Source organism: Salmo salar, chromosome 28, assembly GCF_965601325.2.
Source record: "Salmo salar chromosome 28, fSalSal1, whole genome shotgun sequence".
Taxonomy (NCBI): Eukaryota; Metazoa; Chordata; class Actinopteri; order Salmoniformes; family Salmonidae; genus Salmo; species Salmo salar.
Window position 1 is genome coordinate 40932997 of NC_138318.1, and position 22004 is coordinate 40955000.

The 22004-nt window shown below is 46.7% G+C and overlaps 1 protein-coding gene across 3 annotated transcripts in view; it reads right to left on the minus strand.

Moving 5' to 3' along the window:
• Positions 1 to 22004, minus strand: part of LOC106589972 (uncharacterized) — a 230297-nt gene that overhangs the window by 171404 nt on the left and 36889 nt on the right. For all 3 annotated transcript variants that reach the window (XR_014383054.1, XM_082970596.1, XM_082970595.1), the window contains exon 3: positions 15243 to 15622. Coding sequence is in view for 2 of the 3 variants with exons in the window: in XM_082970596.1 (XP_082826722.1) it covers positions 15243 to 15622 (380 nt within the window). In the remaining variant the exon portion in view is untranslated. The remainder of the gene's footprint in view (positions 1 to 15242; positions 15623 to 22004) is intronic.

Genomic DNA, 22004 nt, shown 5'->3' on the forward strand with positions numbered 1-22004 from the left:
TGGGAGTGGTCTGGGAGTGGTCTGGGAGTGATCTGGGACTGTCTGGGAGTGATCTGGGAGTGGTCTGGGAGTGGTCTGGGAGTGGTCTGGGAGTGGTCTGGGACTGTCTGGGAGTGGTCTGGGAGTGGTCTGGGAGTGTCTGGGAGTGTCTGGGAGTGGTCTGGGAGTGGTCTGGGAGTGTCTGGGAGTGGTCTGGGAGTGGTCTGGGAGTGATCTGCGTGGGGAGGGGAAAACTGAAAATGAGCTGTTATTGGCCGAGAGGTTTAGAACACTCTTTTTTTGTAAGAATGTTTCTTTAAAAAAAAATACAATACAAAACAACAACATACAAACGCACACAAACATCCATCACATCACCCCTGCCCAGATCCATCACATCACCCCTGCCCAGATCCATCACATCACCCCTGCCCAGATCCATCACATCACCCCTGCCCAGATCCATCACATCACCCCTGCCCAGACCCATCACAACATCCCCCCTGCCCAGACCCATCACAACATCACCCCTGTCCAGACCCATCACAATATCATCCCTGTCCAGACCCATCACAACATCACCCCTGTCCAGACCCATCACATCACCCCTGTCCAGACCCATCACAATATCACCCCTGCCCAGACCCATCACAACATCACCCCTGCCCAGACCCATCACATCATCACCCCTGCCCAGACCCATCACAATATGACCCCTGTCCAGACCATCACAACATCACCCCTGTCCAGACCCATCACAATATCACCCCTGTCCAGACCCATCACAATACCACCCCTGTCCAGACCCATCACAACATCACCCCTGTCCAGACACATCACAATATCACCCCTGTCCAGACCCATCACATCACCCCTGTCCAGACCCACCACAACATCACCCCTGTCCAGACCCATCACAATATCACCCCTGTCCAGACCCCTCACAATATCACCCCTGTCCAGACACATCACAACATCACCCCTGTCCAGACCCATCACAGCATCACCCCTGTCCAGACACATCACATCACCCCTGTCCAGACCCATCACAACATCACCCCTGTCCAGACCATCACATCACCCCTGTCCAGACCCATCACAATATCACCCCTGTCCAGACCATCACATCACCCCTGTCCAGACCCATCACAACATCCCCCCTGCCCAGACCCATCACAACATCCCCCCTGCCCAGACCCATCACAACATCACCCCTGTCCAGACCCATCACAACATCACCCCTGTCCAGACCCATCACAATATCACCCCTGTCCAGACCCATCACAACATCACCCCTGTCCAGACCCATCACATCACCCCTGTCCAGACCCATCACAATATCACCCCTGCCCAGACCCATCACAACATCACCCCTGTCCAGACCCATCACATCATCACCCCTGCCCAGACCCATCACAATATCACCCCTGTCCAGACCATCACAATATCACCCCTGTCCAGAACCATCACAACATCACCCCTGTCCAGACCCATCACATCACCCCTGTCCAGACCCATCACAATATCACCCCTGCCCAGACCCATCACAACATCACCCCTGTCCAGACCCATCACATCATCACCCCTGCCCAGACCCATCAGAATATCACCCCTGTCCAGACCATCACAACATCACCCCTGTCCAGACCCATCACAATATCACCCCTGTCCAGACCATCACATCACCCCTGTCCAGACCCATCACAACATCACCCCTGTCCAGACCCATCACATCACCCCTGTCCAGACCCATCACAATATCACCCCTGCCCAGACCCATCACAACATCACCCCTGTCCAGACCCATCACATCATCACCCCTGCCCAGACCCATCAGAATATCACCCCTGTCCAGACCATCACAACATCACCCTGTCCAGACCCATCACAATATCACCCCTGTCCAGACCATCACATCACCCCTGTCCAGACCCATCACAACATCACCCCTGTCCAGACCCATCACAACATCACCCCGTTCAGACCCATCACAATATCACCCCTGTCCAGACCCATCACAACATCACCCCTGTCCAGACCCATCACAACATCACCCCTGTCCAGACCCATCACAATATCACCCCTGTCCAGACCCATCACAACATCACCCCTGTCCAGACCCATCACATCACCCCTGTCCAGACCCATCACAATATCACCCCTGCCCAGACCCATCACAACATCACCCCTGTCCAGACCCATCACATCATCACCCCTGCCCAGACCCATCACAATATCACCCCTGTCCAGACCATCACAACATCACCCCTGTCCAGACCCATCACAATATCACCCCTGTCCAGACCCATCACAATATCACCCCTGTCCAGACCCATCACAACATCACCCCTGTCCAGACACATCACAATATCACCCCTGTCCAGACCCATCACATCACCCCTGTCCAGACCCACCACAACATCACCCCTGTCCAGACCCATCACAATATCACCCCTGTCCAGACCCATCACAATATCACCCCTGTCCAGACACATCACAACATCACCCCTGTCCAGACCCATCACAGCATCACCCCTGTCCAGACACATCACATCACCCCTGTCCAGACCCATCACAACCTCACCCCTGTCCAGACCATCACATCACCCCTGTCCAGACCCATCACAATATCACCCCTGTCCAGACCATCACATCACCCCTGTCCAGACCCATTACAACATCACCCCTGTCAAGACCCATCACAATATCACCCCTGTCCAGACCATCACATCACCCCTGTCCAGACCCATCACAACATCCCCCCTGCCCAGACCCATCACAACATCACCCCTGTCCAGACCCATCACAACATCACCCCTGTCCAGACCCATCACAATATCACCCCTGTCCAGACCCATCACAACATCACCCCTGTCCAGACCCATCACATCACCCCTGTCCAGACCCATCACAATATCACCCCTGTCCAGACCATCACAACATCACCCCTGTCCAGACCCATCACAATATCACCCCTGTCCAGACCCATCACAACATCACCCCTGTCCAGACCATCACATCACCCCTGTCAAGACCCATCACAATATCACCCCTGTCCAGACCATCACATCACCCCTGTCCAGACCCATCACAACATCCCCCCTGCCCAGACCCATCACAACATCACCCCTGTCCAGACCCATCACAACATCACCCCTGTCCAGACCCATCACAATATCACCCCTGTCCAGACCCATCACAACATCACCCCTGTCCAGACCCATCACATCACCCCTGTCCAGACCCATCACAATATCACCCCTGTCCAGACCATCACAACATCACCCCTGTCCAGACCCATCACAATATCACCCCTGTCCAGACCCATCACAATATCACCCCTGTCCAGACCATCACATCACCCCTGTCCAGACCCATTACAACATCACCCCTGTCAAGACCCATCACAATATCACCCCTGTCCAGACCATCACATCACCCCTGTCCAGACCCATCACAACATCCCCCCTGCCCAGACCCATCACAACATCACCCCTGTCCAGACCCATCACAACATCACCCCTGTCCAGACCCATCACAATATCACCCCTGTCCAGACCCATCACAACATCACCCCTGTCCAGACCCATCACAATATCCCCCCTGTCCAGACCATCACATCACCCCTGTCCAGACCCATCACAACATCACCCCTGTCAAGACCCATCACAATATCACCCCTGTCCAGACCCATCACAATATCACCCCTGTCCAGACCCATCACACCATCACCCCTGCCCAGACCCATCACAACATCACCCCTGTCCAGACCCATCACAATATCACCCCTGCCCAGACCCATCACAACATCCCCCCTGCCCAGACCCATCACAACATCACCCCTGCCCAGACCCATCACAACATCACCCCTGCCCAGACCCACCACAACATCACCCCTGCCCAGACCCATCACAACATCACCCCTGTCCAGACCCATCACAACATCACCCCTGCCCAGACCCACCACAACATCACCCCTGCCCAGACCCATCACAACATCACCCCTGTCCAGACCCATCACAACATCACCCCTGTCCAGACCCATCACAACATCACCCCTGTCCAGACCCATCAGCTCACCCCTCCATCTCTTTCCTCTGGTCTAAACAATATCCCAATGCCCCAGGGCAGTGTTTGGGGACATTGCCCTGTGTAGGGTGCCGTCTTTTGGATGGGACGTTAAATGGGTGTCCTGACTCTCTGTGGACATTAAAGATCCCATTGCACTTATCATAAGAGTAGGGGTGTTAACCCCGGTGTCCTGGCTAAATTCCCAATCTGGCCCTCATAACATCATGGTCACCTAATCATCCCCAGCTTCCAATTGGCTCATTCATCCCCCTCCTCTCCCCTGTAACTATTCCCCAGGTTGTTGCTGTAAATGAGAATGTGTTCTCAGTCAACTTACCTGGTAAAATAACGGTAAAATAAAGAAATAAATACAAATCTCCAGCGTCCATATCACTTTCTGACACATGGCCTCAAACGGCACCATTTTGTTTCTCTAAATTTCCCACACGCTTTCAGCATTTAGATAATAAAGCGTTTAACATTTTCCGTTAACTGTAATCTCTTTAATTACGTCCCAACATTCCCTCCATCATGTGTCAATATCAGTTATTTTTAAATCTTGGTTTTCAATAGTTGATCTTTTTTTCTAACAGGTTCTGTAACGTCCGTCGTTAGAAGAAGGGGACCAAAGCTCAGCGTGGGTTGGGTTCATCATATTTTAATAAACGTGAACCAGCAAAACAATAAACAACGAACGAACAGTATTGCAGGCTACTCACAACCTTGCAAAATCAACTTCCCACAAAAGACAGGTGGAAAGAGGGCTCCCTAAGTATGGCTCCCAATCAGCGACAACGAAATACAGCTGTCCCTGATTGAGAGCCATACCAGGCCAACACAAAGAAATACACAACATAGAAAAAACATAGAAATACAAAAACATAGAACAATACTCAAAAACCCCGACAACACATAACAAACACACCCCTGCCACGTCCTGACCAAACTAGAATAACAAATAACCCCTTATACTGGTCAGGACGTGGCAGGTTGTCAGTTGGATTGGCTCTCTGCAAGGTTTTATATATCTCATCTATCATATGAACATCCTTTTCTGACTCAAATAGGATTCCCTCAAGATTGAGCTCTGATCTCCAAAAGATTTCAAACAAAAATGTCAGGTTGCATGTGCTTTTAACTATCTACTTTGTTTAGTCCAACAGTGCTTTTTTAATTCTGTCATGGAAATAAATGTATTTCCCGTTACCAAGTCATTTACGGTTTCTATGACTTTAGTTTTCCATTTGGATCAATTTATCAGTGAATTCTGAAAAGATATCCAAGGATTGTTTCATAGGGTTGTGTTTTTAAGGAGTGATATCCAAGGATTGTTCCATAGGGTTGTGTTTTTAAGGAGTGATATCCAAGGATTGTTCCATAGGGTTGTGTATTTAAGGAGGGATATCCAAGGATTGTTCCGTAGGGTTGTGTTTTTAAGGAGTGATATCCAAGGATTGTTTCATAGGGTTGTGTTTTTAAGGAGTGATATCCAAGGATTGTTCCATAGGGTTGTGTATTTAAGGAGGGATATCCAAGGATTGTTCCGTAGGGTTGTGTTTTTAAGGAGTGATATCCAAGGATTGTTTCATAGGGTTGTGTTTTTAAGGAGTGATATCCAAGGATTGTTTCATAGGGTTGTGTATTTAAGGAGGGATATCCAATGATTGTTCCATAGGGTTGTATTTTTAAGGAGGATATATCCAAGGATTGTTCCATAGGGTTGTGTTTTTAGGGAGTGATATTGTTAGCGTGTTCTTAATTATGAAGTAATTCATGTTTTTAACTTTATCATTAGAAAATAGACACGTGAAAAGATTCTGAGGATGAGTTTGTCCATCTTCAATATACACCCATTGTTCCTCTTTAATGCATTTAACTACATGTCACAAGTAAAAGGCCTTGGGTAGCGAGTAAAACCACCCACAGACGTATTAACACCACCCACAGACTTCTCAAAACCACCCACAGACTTATTAACACCACCCACAGACTTCTCAAAACCACCCACAGACTTAGCAAAATCACCCACAGACTTAGCAAAATCACCCACAGACTTAGCAAAATCACCCACAGACTTAGTAAAACCAGCCACAGACATATTCCAACAACCCACAGACTTAGTTAAACCACCCATTAAGTAAAACCACCCACAGATTTAGTAAAACCACCCACAGACTTATTAACACCACCCACAGACTTCTCAAAACCACCCACAGATTTAGTAAAACCACCCACAGACTTATTAACACCACCCACAGACTTCTCAAAACCACCCACAGACTTAGTAAAACCACTCACAGACTTAGTAAAACCAGCCACAGACATATTCCAACAACCCACAGACTTAGTTAAACCACCCATTAAGTAAAACCACCCACAGATTTAGTAAAACCACACACAGACTTATTAAAACTACCCACATACTTGCTAAAACCACCCATTAAGTTAAACCACCCACAGATTTAGTATAACCACCCACAGACTTAGTAAAACCACCCACATACTTAGCAAAATCACCCACAGACTAAGTAAAACCACCCACAGATTTAGTAAAATCACCCACAGACTTAGTAAAACCAGCCACAGACATATTCCAACAACCCACAGACTTAGTTAAACCACCCATTAAGTAAAACCACCCACAGATTTAGTAAAACCACCCACAGACTTATTATCACCACCCACAGACTTCTCAAAACCACCCACAGATTTAGTAAAACCACCCACAGACTTAACACCACCCACAGACTTCTCAAAACCACCCACAGACTTAGTAAAACCACCCACAGACTTAGCAAAATCACCCACAGACTTAGTAAAACCAGCCACAGACATATTCCAACAACCCACAGACTTAGTTAAACCACCCATTAAGTAAAACCACCCACAGATTTAGTAAAACCACCCACAGACTTATTAAAACCACCCACAGACTTCTCAAAACCACCCACAGATTTAGTAAAACCACCCACAGACTTATTAAAACTACCCACAGACTTGCTCAAACCAACCACAGACTTAGTAAAACCACCCACAGACTTAGCAAAACCACCCGCAGACTTAGTAAAACCACCCACAGACTTAGCAAAACCACCCGCAGACTTAGCAAAACCACCCGCAGACTTAGTAAAACCACCCACAGACTTAGGAAGATGTAAAACTCTCCTGTTAATTCTATGAGTTTTAATGGCCCGTATGAAATCTGTTATGACCGTGTATAGCTTTTAAATGGATGTCTTCGGTGTAATTGGTATTACTGACAATCAATATAAAAACCAGGCCATTCTGAAGAGGTTTATTCTACCTGTAAGATTTATGAGGAGATTATTCCATTTAATGATATCTGTTTTCATGTTGTTGAGTAATGGGATAAAGGTATCTTTATATATATATATGTTGTTTGTTGTCACTTATTTTTCATAGTGATTATTGATAATTGATTCAGGGTTGTTGAGACTAGGAAGGCTATAGGATGAGTTCAACTGTTGTTAAATTCTGATTCATATACATTTTCATACAAGCCTTTAAAATGGTCATTAATCACGCTGTTGTTTCTAATTAACACACTTTTATCTTTATCTTATAAAATTATAACTGGTTTGGCGTGTATTCGTTTTGTGAGAGCTGCGAGATTGTTTACCAGGTTTATTTATTTACTTGAGTTAAAGGTAGAGAGGAGAGGACAGGACAAGAGAAGACAGGAGAAGATAGGACAAGACAGGAGAGGACAGGACAGGAGAAGACAGGAGAGGAGAGGTAGAGAGGAGAGGACAGGAGAGGTAGAGAGGACAGGACAGGAGAAAACAGGAGCGGACAGGACAGGACAAGACAGGAGACGACAGGACAGGAGTGGAGAGGTAGAGAGGACAGGACAAGATAAGACAGAAGAGGACAGGACAGGAGAGGTAGAGAGGAGAGGCCAAGTCAGGACAGGAGAGGACAGAAGAGCAGAGAGAGAGGACAGGAGAAGACAGGAAAGGACAGGACAGGAGGAGACAGCAGAGGACAGGACAGGAGAGAACAGGACAGGAGAGGTGGAGAGGAGAAGAATAGGCAGGACAGGAGAGGACAGAAGAGCAGAGAGAGAGGAGAGGAGAGGACAGGAAAGGACAAGTCAGGACAGGAGCAGAAAGAAGAGCAGAGAGAGAGAGAGGAGAGGACAGGAGAGGACAGGAGAGGACAAGTCAGGACAGGAGAGGACAGAAGAGCAGAGAGAGAGAGAGGAGAGGAGAGGAGAGGAGAGGAGAGGAGAGGAGAGGAGAGGAGAGGAGAGGAGAGGAGAGGAGAGGAGAGGAGAGGAGAGGAGAGGAGAGGAGAAGTCAGGACAGGAGAGGACAGAAGAGTAGAGGAGAGGAGAGGAAAAGAGGAGAGGAGAGGGAAAAGAGGACAGGAGAGGAAAAGAGGAGAGGTAGAATACAGTAATACACCTCATCATAGGTTTGCTGAATCACTGCTGCTGAGTCATTGTAGCCAGGGTTCCTGGGTGCTGGGCACTGTGCAGGAGGTATAGGTTTGCGTCCCAAATAGCTGCATGTTCCCTGTAGTGCACTACTTTTCACTAAGGTCCATAAGTCTCTGGGACTCAACCAACAACATTGCTTTATCAGTCCTGGTGGACTAGGCAGAGGACACTGGACAGAAGGTACCAGACATAATGCATTATGACAGTCTTTGTTCCCCTTCATCGCTTCTCGTATTATAGTCACCACAGCAGCATTACTTACGGCCCTGTAGGAACACTGGGCACAATGCTTTAAGACAGTCTCTCTGTATGGTACCCTGATGAACTGATATTGATGCGTTAAGACAGTCTCTCTGTATGGTACCCTGATGAACTGATATTGATGCGTTAAGACAGTCTCTCTGTATGGTACCCTGATGAACTGATATTGATGCGTTAAGACAGTCTCTCTGTATGGTACCCTGATGAACTGATACTGCTACAGTATCATAGCCAGCCAAACGGCAACGCTGCTCTTTTGTTTTGGTAGTGACTGTAGTGTGTAGAGGCCCTTGGACAGTAGACAATAGGTAACCGGAAACAATGCATTAAGACAGCTTCTGTTCAGTTAATTCCTCCTGATGGACTAGTACTGCCAGTATAGCAGCTTAGCTTCCGTCCCTCTTCCTCGCCCCAACCTGGGCTTGAACCAGGGACCCTCTGGACACATCAACCACTGACACCCCACGAAGCATCGTTACCCATCCGCGGCCCAAAATCCGCGGCCCTTGCAGCGCAAGGGGAACAACTACTTCAAGGTCGCAGAGCGAGTGACGTCACTCGATTGAAACGCTATTAGCGAAGCACCACCGCTAACTAACTAGCCATTTCACATCGGTTACACCACCGCTAACTAGCTAGCCATTTCACATCGGTTACACCACCGCTAACTAGCTAGCCATTTCACATCGGTTACACCACCGCTAACTAGCTAGCCATTTCACATCGGTTACACCACCGCTAACTAGCTAGCCATTTCACATCGGTTACACCACCGCTAACTAGCTAGCCATTTCACATCGGTTACACCACCGCTAACTAGCTAGCCATTTCACATCGGTTACACCACCGCTAACTAGCTAGCCATTTCACATCGGTTACACCACCGCTAACTAGCTAGCCATTTCACATCGGTTACACCACCGCTAACTAGCTAGCCATTTCACATCGGTTACACCACCGCTAACTAGCTAGCCATTTCACATCGGTTACACCACCGCTAACTAGCTAGCCATTTCCACATCGGTTACACCACCGCTAACTAGCTAGCCATTTCACATCGGTTACACCACCGCTAACTAGCTAGCCATTTCACATCGGTTACACCACCGCTAACTAGCTAGCCATTTCACATCGGTTACACCACCGCTAACTAGCTAGCCATTTCCCATCGGTTACACCACCGCTAACTAGCTAGCCATTTCACATCGGTTACACCACCGCTAACTAGCTAGCCATTTCACATCGGTTACACCACCGCTAACTAGCTAGCCATTTCACATCGGTTACACCACCGCTAACTAGCTAGCCATTTCACATCGGTTACACCACCGCTAACTAGCTAGCCATTTCACATCGGTTACACCAGAACATGATGTAGTCTGTATGATATTGTATTGTAATTTTTTATTATTGCATTGTCATTTTCGCTTATTCATTTTCCTACTGAGTTACGATTTTGACTATAAAAAAAATCTAATAAAAACAGGCTTTCACTGGAGCAAAGAACCTCTCATACAGTATTTACCTATTATAAAGAATATTTACCTAAAACCTTCTCATCTGTCATTAGATTAACTCAAAAGTTCATTGTTCACGTCTAACAAATGGAAAAAAAGAAAGTAAAATAATGATAATGCCGCGTTGTAATTGGTGGATGACCCAACCACGTCACAGCACCAGGCGCTGTCCGTCTAATTTCCTTGACAACACAACCTCTGCCCTAACAACAAGCCAAACCATCCACTTACCTCCATACCTGCCCTGCCTGTCCGCTCTGTCCGATCCTCACATGCCTGTAACAGCCTGGTACAGTAGGCGCTACATAACGTTGCTTGACCTGTAGGCCTACAGCTCTACAGCCACTCCCCGTATAGCTGAGTCATGTTACTAAAGGCTTTACATAGCGGAGCTGAAACTTGGCACTTCTGTAAGTAACTGAAGCCTCTGCAAATCGTTTTCAGACCTTCTGTCTATACAAATGTCACCGAACTTCTCGACTTTCATTTCTCTAATCTTGCCCTATCTTTCCTTCCCAGGGGGTGGGTTCAGTCTGTTGTATCTCTAGGTCTAGATAATGAGGGCAGTCTAACGTTTGAATCCCAGGGTGGGTTCAGTCTGTTGTATCTCTAGGTCTAGATAATGAGGGCAGTCTAACGTTTGAATCCCAGGGGGTGGGTTCAGTCTGTTGTATCTCTAGGTCTAGATAATGAGGGCAGTCTAACGTTTGAATCCCAGGGTGGGTTCAGTCTGTTGTATCTCTAGGTCTAGATAATGAGGGCAGTCTAACGTTTGAATCCCAGGGTGGGTTCAGTCTGTTGTATCTCTAGGTGTAGATAATGAGGGCAGTCTAACGTTTGAATCCCAGGGGGTGGGTTCAGTCTGTTGTATCTCTAGGTGTAGATAATGAGGGCAGTCTAACGTTTGAATCCCAGGGGGTGGGTTCAGTCTGTTGTATCTCTAGGTCTAGATAATGAGGGCAGTCTAACGTTTGAATCCCAGGGTGGGTTCAGTCTGTTGTATCTCTAGGTCTAGATAATGAGGGCAGTCTAACGTTTGAATCCCAGGGGGTGGGTTCAGTCTGTTGTATCTCTAGGTGTAGATAATGAGGGCAGTCTAACGTTTAAATTGTAACATAGTGATTAGCATTGTAGCATTGTTGTAGAGACTTTGGTAACGCTTTACTTAAAGCCTACAGCATGCAGGTATATAATGCTTTATAACGTGTTATAAGCATTTATAAACATTTTATAATTTCTTATTAGAGAGCCTATAATATGCTTTAGATGTGAATTGCTAAGTGACATTTAACCTTTATTTAACCAGGTAGGCTAGTTGAGAACAAGTCCTTTATTTAACCAGGTAGGCTAGTTGAGAACAAGTTCTTTATTTAACCAGGTAGGCTAGTTGAGAACAAGTCCTTTATTTAACCAGGTAGTCTAGTTGAGAACAAGTTCTCATTTACAACTGCGACCTGGCCAAGATAAAGCAAAGCAGTGCGACACAAACAACAACACAGAGTTACACATGGAGTAAACAATAAACAAGCCAATAACACAATAAACAAGTCAATGACACAGTAGAAAAAAAAGAAAGTCTATATACAGTGTGTGCAAAAGGCATGAGGAGGTAAGGCAATAAATAGGCCAATAGTAGCGAAGTAATTACAATTTAGCAATCACGGCCCGCTCAGACAACAGCAGACAAGAAGACGCCTAAATCAAATCAAATGTATTTATATAGCCCTTCTTACATCAGCTGATATCTCAAAGTGCTGTACAGAAACCCAGCCTAAAACCCCCCAAACAGCAAGCAATGCAGGTGTAGAAGCCTAAAACAACAGCAAACTTCAAAACGGAGCAAACACACAAAATCAGTCCAGTCGTTAACTAATGAAGCAGCTCCAAGTCATCACCTCTAAAACCAGGCAGCGTCTGAAAGACCAGGGGTGTGTTCATTAGGGCACACCGTAGCAAAACATTTATTTCAACAAAAAACATTGTGCAATGGAAGCCAAATTATAAGGAACAAGTTTAGATAGCGTTTACAATTTACATTTGAGTCATTAGGCAGACGCCAGGGGTGGAAATCCCGGGGGGGACGGGGGGACACGACCCCCCCATCCTGGGAAAAATATGATTTGTCCCCCCCAATATATCACTGAAACATAACTATGTAATTTAAATAATATTAATAATACGCAATGAAAGCAATTGTGCTGATTATAGACACTTAATAGCGCGTTTTTAAGTTTCAAAAGTTTGCGACCCCCCCCCGCCCTTTGCCTCACAATGGTTTGATCCACTGCCAGTTCCTTAGCTTGCTAGGTAACAGAGAGGTCGTATCTACTGTCTGAAAGGCACTCAATGCACATAACTGACGTGAGGTTAATCCAGTCAATCGCGCACACACACTAGCTGAATATGCAGAGCTAGCGCGCAAATATGAACTATTAAGCTAGCTAGTACCTATTCCATTTATGTGGCGTCGTCATAGATGGAATCTTTGCTATCGTCAATTTATTCCAAGATCAGCATGCAGATGATGTAAGTTAGTGCTTCAAAGTCCCTGTGATAAGGTTAGCGATAAACTGAAATCCAAACTGAACAGGACTACACTCTCTTCTACCATTGTCTTAAATATATTTAATGGTCTCGTTGCAAAAGCTAAATTGTCGCAAGGGAACTTTTATTTATTTATTTTATTTCACCTTTATTTAACCCGGGTAGCAAAGATTATAGCAAACACCACTGAAACTGAATTGGTGCTCGCTAGCTTTGCAAATTCAGCTATTGTTGGAAGCCAGCCAATATGAAACAAACTATTAAAATTACAAAAGGTTGCAGCATATGTTGTGTAAATGGTGAACTCATACAGCTGTCAACTCTTGTCATTTTAATCCGTTTCACATTTGCTAGCTACCTTTTAGATCGAAGCCCAAATAGAATGATTGAAGATGATAGAAGCCCATCTCCTACTGTAAATAACCTACACACTGTGTGTGTAGCCAGCCAGCCAGGTAGAAAAATGGCAGAAAAATAAAAGACGGACATCAGAGTATTTTTCAATACACCAAAACGCATAGTAAGAACCCTAGTAGCCTAATATCTCAAAGACTAGTTGATAAAATGTTCATAACAAAGAAATGAAATTCTAATGGAAATGTTTCACAATGATGTCATTAGGCAGAGCAGGCAACAGATGGCACACAGACAGCAGAGTTGGGGACCGATATGCAGGGACAGACTGGCAGAGACAGGGAGTCTCAGGTAAGTTTGTTGAGTCTTTGTTTGGCAACATTATGAAAGGTTCTCAATTTTTTTGACTTGCAAAATAGGAACATAATTGGAAAATGCCATGGATACCCCCACTCTCAACTTAAACTGGTGACTGAACTAAGATTTGTTAAAGGCAATGGTATTGCTGTTGTGATTAGTTGTGTAGTTTTGGGTACCGGTAGTTAGGAGTACGGCAAACACCTTATTTCTTTGGTTCCTCAATAATAATTTACCATATTACAATGTTTGAAATGTATGCATTCACTACTGTAAGTCGCTCTGGATAAAAATGACTAAAAATGTAAAAAATGATTAAGTGTCTTGTTCAACAGCACATCAACAAAAAACATTTTAAATCGTTTCGGCTCGGGATTCAAACCAGCGACCTTTCAGTTACTGTCCCAACGCTCTTAACCGTTAGGTTACCTACCGCCCTTCTCCCTTTCACTCCGTTTTGGATGATTTTCTGGTGAACACTACTCATGTCTCACAACACACGCCACAGAGGCTGAATGCTGATTGGCTAACAGCCGTGGTATATGAGACTAGGTCCTCGTGCTGTGGACAGTACTATAAACTGGGTGGTTCTAGTCCTGAATGCTGATTGGCTGACAGCCGTGGTATATGAGACTAGGTCCTCGTGCTGTGGACAGTACTATAAACTGGGTGGTTCTAGTCCTGAATGCTGATTGGCTGACAGCCATGGTATATGAGACTAGGTCATCGTGCTGTGGACAGTACTATAAACTGGGTGGTTCTAGTCCTGAATGCTGATTGGCTAACAGCCGTGGTATATGAGACTATGTCATCATGCTGTGGACAGTACTATAAACTGGGTGGTTCTAGTCCTGAATGCTGATTGGCTAACAGCCGTGGTATATGAGACTATGTCATCATGCTGTGGACAGTACTATAAACTGGGTGGTTCTAGTCCTGAATGCTGATTGGATAACAGCCGTGGTATATGAGACTAGGTCCTCATGCTGTGGACAGTATTATAAACTGGGTGGTTCTAGTCCTGAATGCTGATTGGCTGACAGCCGTAGTATATGAGACTATATTAGGTCATCATGCTGTGGACAGTACTATAAACTGGGTGGTTCTAGTCCTGAATGCTGATTGGCTAACAGCCATGGTACATGAGATTAAGTAGTCGTGCTGTGGACAGTACTATAGCCTACACACTGGGTATACCTCCTCTGTACAGCCACCAGTTGTGTGCTGCTGTCTGTGTAATGTTGCAGAGAAGCCAGCAGGGGGGCTCACTGAGTCACTCAGGCTGTAGGAATATAAAGGCATATCACAGTCAAGTAATATAGGTGGATAGAGTTAATTTAATGTCCAGTCAATGATGGATATTTTTATCACAATGCTGAAGAAAGACCCTCTATAGACGTTTATTTTTTATTTTTTTTACCTTTTATTTAACTAGGAAAGTCAGTTAAGAACAAATTCTTATTTACAATGATGCCCTAGGAACAGTGGGGTTAACTGCCTTGTTCAGGGGTAGAACGACAGATTTGTACCTTGTCAGCTCAGTGATTCGATCTTGCAACCTTGTTGAGATCAATTTAGGTTATCTCTGGTGTGTGTGTGTGTGTGTGTGTGTGTGTGTGTGTGTGTGTGTGTGTGTGTGTGTGTGTGTGTGTGTGTGCGTGTGTGCGTGTGCATATTTTACAGATAAAACCACCTACCCAAGTGAAGTTCCCCAATTAAGTTCAAGGCTGAGGTCTGCGCTGGGCAGGAAGTCATGAGGGAACTCTAGATCCTCATCTTCGTCTCTCCTCCTCTTCTCCTCTTCCTCAGTGGTCCTCCCTGGGACGTCCTGTAGGGGGTCTACGTGTGTGGCTGGAGAATCTCCGTTGTCTGTTGTTGAGTTGTAGTCTTTCACCTCTCCGTTGTCTGTTGTTGAGTTGTAGTCTTTCACCTCTCCGTTGTCTGTTGTTGAGTTGTAGTCTTTCACCTCTCCGTTGTCTGTTGTTGAGTTGTAGTCTTTCACCTCTCCGTTGTCTGTTGTTGAGTTGTAGTCTTTCTCCTCTACATTCTGGTCGCTACTCTCAGCACGGACTTCAGCCTGGAGGAAACAACACGTTATATTACTGAAAATGACATCAACAAGCTCAAAAACAAAAAAAAAGGTCCAAGCTGTGTATAGTGAACTGTGCTTCAACTAACATCCATGTCCTTTGTGCTCTGCCTCCACCACACACTGTCACACACCCAGGTATAAAGCAAGGCGAGCACCGCCTGTGTGTGCAGAAACACACCCAGGTATAAAGTAAGGCGAGGACCGCCTGTGTGTGCAGGAATACACCCAGGTATAAAGCAAGGCGAGCACCGCCTGTTTGTGCAGAAACACACCCAGGTATAAAGTAAGGCGAGGACCGCCTGTGTGTGCAGAAATACACCCAGGTATAAAGCAAGGCGAGCACCGCCTGTGTGTGCAGAAACACACCCAGGTATAAAGCAAGGCGAGCACCGCCTGTGTGTGCAGAAACACACCCAGGTATAAAGCAAGGCGAGCACCGCCTGTTTGTGCAGAAACACACCCAGGTATAAAGCAAGGCGAGCACCGCCTGTTTGTGCAGAAAAACACCCAGGTATAAAGCAAGGCGAGCACCGCCTGTTTGTGCAGAAACACACCCAGGTATAAAGTAAGGCGAGGACCGCCTGTGTGTGCAGAAACACACCCAGGTATAAAGCAAGGCGAGCACCGCCTGTTTGTGCAGAAACACACCCAGGTATAAAGCAAGGCGAGCACCGCCTGTTTGTGCAGAAAAACACCCAGGTATAAAGCAAGGCGAGCACCGCCTGTGTGTACAGAAAAACACCCAGGTATAAAGCAAGGCGAGCACCGCCTGTGTGTACAGAAAAACACCCAGGTATAAAGCAAGGCGAGCACCGCCTGTGTGTGCAGAAACACACCCAGGTATAAAGCAAGGCGAGCACCGCCTGTGTGTGCAGAACCACACTCAGGTACAAAGCAATAAAATGGCACCGGAAGAAATGGCAGCAGTTTCACGTTATTTGTAACTTATTTTGTACATAATGTTTCTGCAACCGTATCTTACGGCAAAAAAGAGCTTCCGGATATCAGGACAGCGATCATTCACCTCGGATTAGACAACTCACCTCGGATTTCTACAACAAGCAAGATGCACAGGACATTCTTCCAACACCCGGTAGGGCCGACATCCCAGTTATTTGCAAGAGGAAGAGACGCAGGTACAGAGGACACAGAGCGGGGTGCCTCGTAAGGATCCGCAGAAGGCGAGTGGGAAAGCTGCCGTTACCGTCAATATTACTCGCCAACGTGCAATCATTGGACAATAAATTAGACGAGGTACGATCACGAATATCCTACGGGACATCACAAACTGTAATATCTTATGTTTCACGGAATCGTGGCTGAATGATTACATTTACATTTTAGTCATTTAGCAGACACTCTTATCCAGAGCGACTTACAGGAGTGAATTCATACATTTCATAAATGTTATTTCTTTTTTTCTTTCGTACTGGCCTCCCCGTGGGAATTGAAGCCACAACCCTGGTGTTGCAAACACCATGCTCAACCAACTGAGCCACAGGGAAGTCACCGAGCCACAGGGAAGCCAATGATGACATGGATATTCAGCTAGCGGGATATACGCTGCACCGGCAAGATAGAACAGCACACTCCGGTAAGACGAGGGGGGGGCGGTCTGTGCATATTTGTAAACAACAGCTGGTGCACGAAATCTAAGGAAGTCTCTGGATTTTGCTCGCCTGAAGTAGAGTATATTGTGATAAATTGCAGGACACACTACTTGCCTAGAGAGTTTTCAGCTATACTTTTCGTGGCTATTTGTTTACCACCACAGACGGATGCTGGCACTAAGACCGCACTCAGTCAGCTGTATAAGGAAATAAGCAAACAGGAAACTACTCACCCAGAGGCGGCCGGAGACTTTAATGCAGGGAAACTTAAATCAGTTCTACATCATTTCTATCAACATGTTAAATGTGCAACCAGAGGGAAAAAATTCTAGATGACCTGTACTCCACACACAGAGATGCATATAAATCTCTCCCTCGCCATCCAATTGGTAAATCTGACCACAATTCTATCCTCCTGATTCCTGCTTACAAGCAAAAATTAGCAGGAATTAGCAGGAAGCACCAGTGACTCGGTCTATAAAAAAGTGGTCAGATGAAGCAGATGGTAAACCACAGGACTGTTTTGCTATCACAAGCTGGAACATGTTCCGGGATTCTTCCGATGGCATTGAGGTGTACACCACATCAGTCACTGGCTTCATCAATAAGTGCATCGAGGACATTGTCCCCACAGTGACTGTACGTACATACCCCAACCAGAAGCCATGGATTACAGGCAACATTCGCAGTGAGCTAAAGGGCAGAGCTGCCGCTTTCAAGGTGCAGAACTCTAACCCGGAAGCTTATAAGAAATCTTGCTTTGCCCTCCGATGAACCATCAAACAGGCAAAGCGTCAATACAGGGCTAAGATTGAATCGTACTACACCGACTCTGATGCTCGTCTTATGTGGCAAGGCTTGCAAACTATTACAGACTACAAAGGGAAGCACAGCCGCGAGCTGCCCAGTGACACGAGCCTACAAGACAAGCTAAATCACTTCTATGCTTGCTTAGAGGCAAGCAACACTGAGGCATGCATGAGAGCATCAGCTGTTCCGGAAGACCGCGCTCTCCGTAGCCGACGTGAGTAAGACCTTTAAAAAAAGTCAACATTCACAAGGCTGCGGGGCCAGACGGATTACCAGGACGTGTACTCCGGGCGTGCGCTGACCAACTGGCAGGTGTCTTCACTAACATTTTCAACATATCCCTGATTGAGTCTGTAATACCAACATGTTTCAAGCAGACCACCATAGTCCCTGTGCCCAAGAACATGAAGGCAACCTGCCTAAATGACTACAGACCCGTAGCACACAAGTCCTTAGCCATGAAGTGCTTTGAAAGGCTGGTAATGGCTCACATCAACACCATTATCCCAGAAACCCTAGACCCACTCCAATTTGCATACCGCCCAAACAGATTCACAGATGTTGCAATCTCTATTGCACTCCACACTGCCCTTTCCCACCTGGACAAAAGGAACACCTACGTGAGAATGCTATTCATTGACTACAGCTCAGCGTTCAACACCATAGTGCCCTCAAAGCTCATCACTAAGCTAAGGATCCTGGGACTAAACACCTCCCTCTGCAACTGGATCCTGGACTTCCTGACGGGCCGCCCCCAGGTGGTGAAGGTAGGTAGCAACACATCTGCCACGCTGATCCTAGTATTTAGAGAGGATCCGGGGCGGCATGCCGAATTTCTTTAGCCACCTTAGGAAGTAGAGACGCTGTTGCACCCTCTTGACAACAGTGGTGGTGTTGTTGGTCCATGTCAAGTCCTCTGTGATGTGGATACAGAGGAACTTAAAACTGCTGACTCGCTGTGCTGTAGTCCCTGTTGATGTGGATCCGGGCATGTTCCCTCCTCTGTTTCCTGAAGTCAACAATCAACTCCTTTGTTTTGCTGACGTTGAGGAAGAGGTTGTTGTCCTGACACCAGAATGCCAGTTCACTTACCTCCTCCCTATAGGCTGACGCTTCGTTGTCGGTTACCAGGCCTACAACCGTTGCTTTGTCAGCAGACTTGATGATGGAATTGGTGTCATGCAAAGCCACACAGTCGTGGGTGAACAGGAAGTACAGTAGAGGACTAAGTACACACCCCTGGGAGACCCCTGTGTTAAGAGTCACTGTGGAGGAGGTGTTGTTGCCAATCCTCACAGCCTCTGGTCTGCCCGTCAGGAAGTCCAGGATCCAGTTGCAGAGGGTGGTGTCCAGACCCGGGGCTCTGAGCTTGGTGTCGAGTTTGATGGGAACAATAGTGTTGAATGCCGAACTGTAGTCAATTAACAGCATTCTCACATAGGTGTTTATTTTGTCCAGATGTGTTATGGCCATGTAAATAGCGATGGAAATGGCATCTTCTGTGGATCTTTTGGAGCGGTAGGTAAATTGGAGTGGGTCCAGTGTGCCTGATATGCTGGCCTTGATGTGGGCCATGACCAGCCTCTCAAAGAACTTCATGATGACCGAGGTGAGTGCGACGGGGTGATAGTCATTTGGGCATGTCACCTTGTTTATCTTGGGCACAGGACAATGGTGGTCTCTATTGAACCACACAACTACTGACCACAATCACTGACCACTACAGACCACAACCACTGACCACAACTACTGACCACAGCTACTGACCACACAACTACTGACCACACAACTACTGACCAGAACTACTGACCACACAACTACTGACCACAACTACTGACCACAACTACTGACCACACAACTACTGACCACACAACTACTGACCACAACTACTGACCACACAACTACTTACCACACAACTACTGACCACAACTACTGACCACAACTACTGACCACACAACTACTGACCACAGCTACTGACCACAACTACTGACCACAGCTACTGACCACACAACTACTGACCACAACTACTGACCACACAACTACTGACCACAACTACTGACCACACAACTACTGACCACACAACTACTGACCACAACTACTGACCACAACTACTGACCACACAACTACTGACCACACAACTACTGACCACAACTACTGACCACACAACTACTGACCACAACTACTGACCACACAACTACTGACCACAACTACTGACCACAACTACTGACCACAACTACTGACCACACAACTACTTACCACACAACTACTGACCACAACTACTGACCACACAACTACTGACCACAGCTACTGACCACAACTACTGACCACAGCTACTGACCACAGCTACTGACCACACAACTACTGACCACAACTACTGACCACACAACTACTGACCACAACTACTGACCACACAACTACTGACCACAGCTACTGACCACAACTACTGACCACAGCTACTGACCACACAACTACTTACCACAGCTACTGACCACAACTACTGACCACAACTACTGACCACAGCTACTGACCACATAACTACTGACCACAACTACTGACCACACAACTACTGACCACAGCTACTGACCACAACTACTGACCACAGCTACTGACCACAGCTACTGACCACACAACTACTGACCACAACTACTGACCACACAACTACTGACCACAACTACTGACCACACAACTACTGACCACAGCTACTGACCACACAACTACTGACCACAGCTACTGACCACAACTACTGACCACAACTACTGACCACAGCTACTGACCACATAACTACTGACCACAACTACTGACCACACAACTACTGACCACAACTACTGACCACACAACTACTGACCACAACTACTGACCACAGCTACTGACCACAACTACTGACCACACAACTACTGACCACAACTACTGACCACAGCTACTGACCACAACTACTGACCACAACTACTGACCACACAACTACTGACCACAACTACTGACCACAGCTACTGACCACACAACTACTGACCACACAACTATCCCACCAGTCCTTATAGTGACTATCCCACCAGTCCTTAGAGTGACTATCCCACCAGTCCTTAGAGTGACTATCCCACCGGTCCTTAGAGTGACTATCCCACCAGTCCTTAGAGTGACTATCCCACCGGTCCTTAGAGTGACTATCCCACCAGTCCTTAGAGTGACTATTCCACCAGTCCTTAGAGTGACTATCCCACCGGTCCTTAGAGTGACTATCCCACCGGTCCTTAGAGTGACTATCCCACCGGTCCTTAGAGTGACTATCCCACCAGTCCTTAGAGTGACTATCCCACCAGTCCTTAGAGTGACTATCCCACCAGTCCATAGAGTGACTATCCTACCAGTCCTTAGAGTGACTATCCCACCAGTCCTTAGAGTGACTATCCCACCAGTCCTTAGAGTGACTATCCCACCGGTCCTTAGAGTGACTATCCCACCAGTCCTTAGAGTGACTACCCCACCAGTCCTTAGAGTGACTATCCCACCAGTCCTTAGATTGATATGCTGCCCACCAGTCCTTAGAGTGACTATCCCACCAGTCCTTAGAGTGACTATCCCACCAGTCCTTAGAGTGACTATCCCACCGGTCCTTAGAGTGACTATCCCACCGGTCCTTAGAGTCACTATCCCACCGGTCCTTAGAGTGACTATTCCACCGGTCCTTAGAGTGACTATCCCACCGGTCCTTAGAGTGACTATCTCACCAGTCCTTAGAGTGACTATCCCACCAGTCCTTAGAGTGACTATCCCACCAGTCCGTAGAGTGACTATCCCACCAGTCCTTAGAGTGACTATCCCACCAGTCCTTAGAGTGACTATCCCACCAGTCCTTAGAGTGACTATCCCACCGGTCCTTAGAGTGACTATCCCACCAGTCCTTAGAGTGACTATCCCACCAGTCCTTAGAGTGACTACCCCACCAGTCCTTA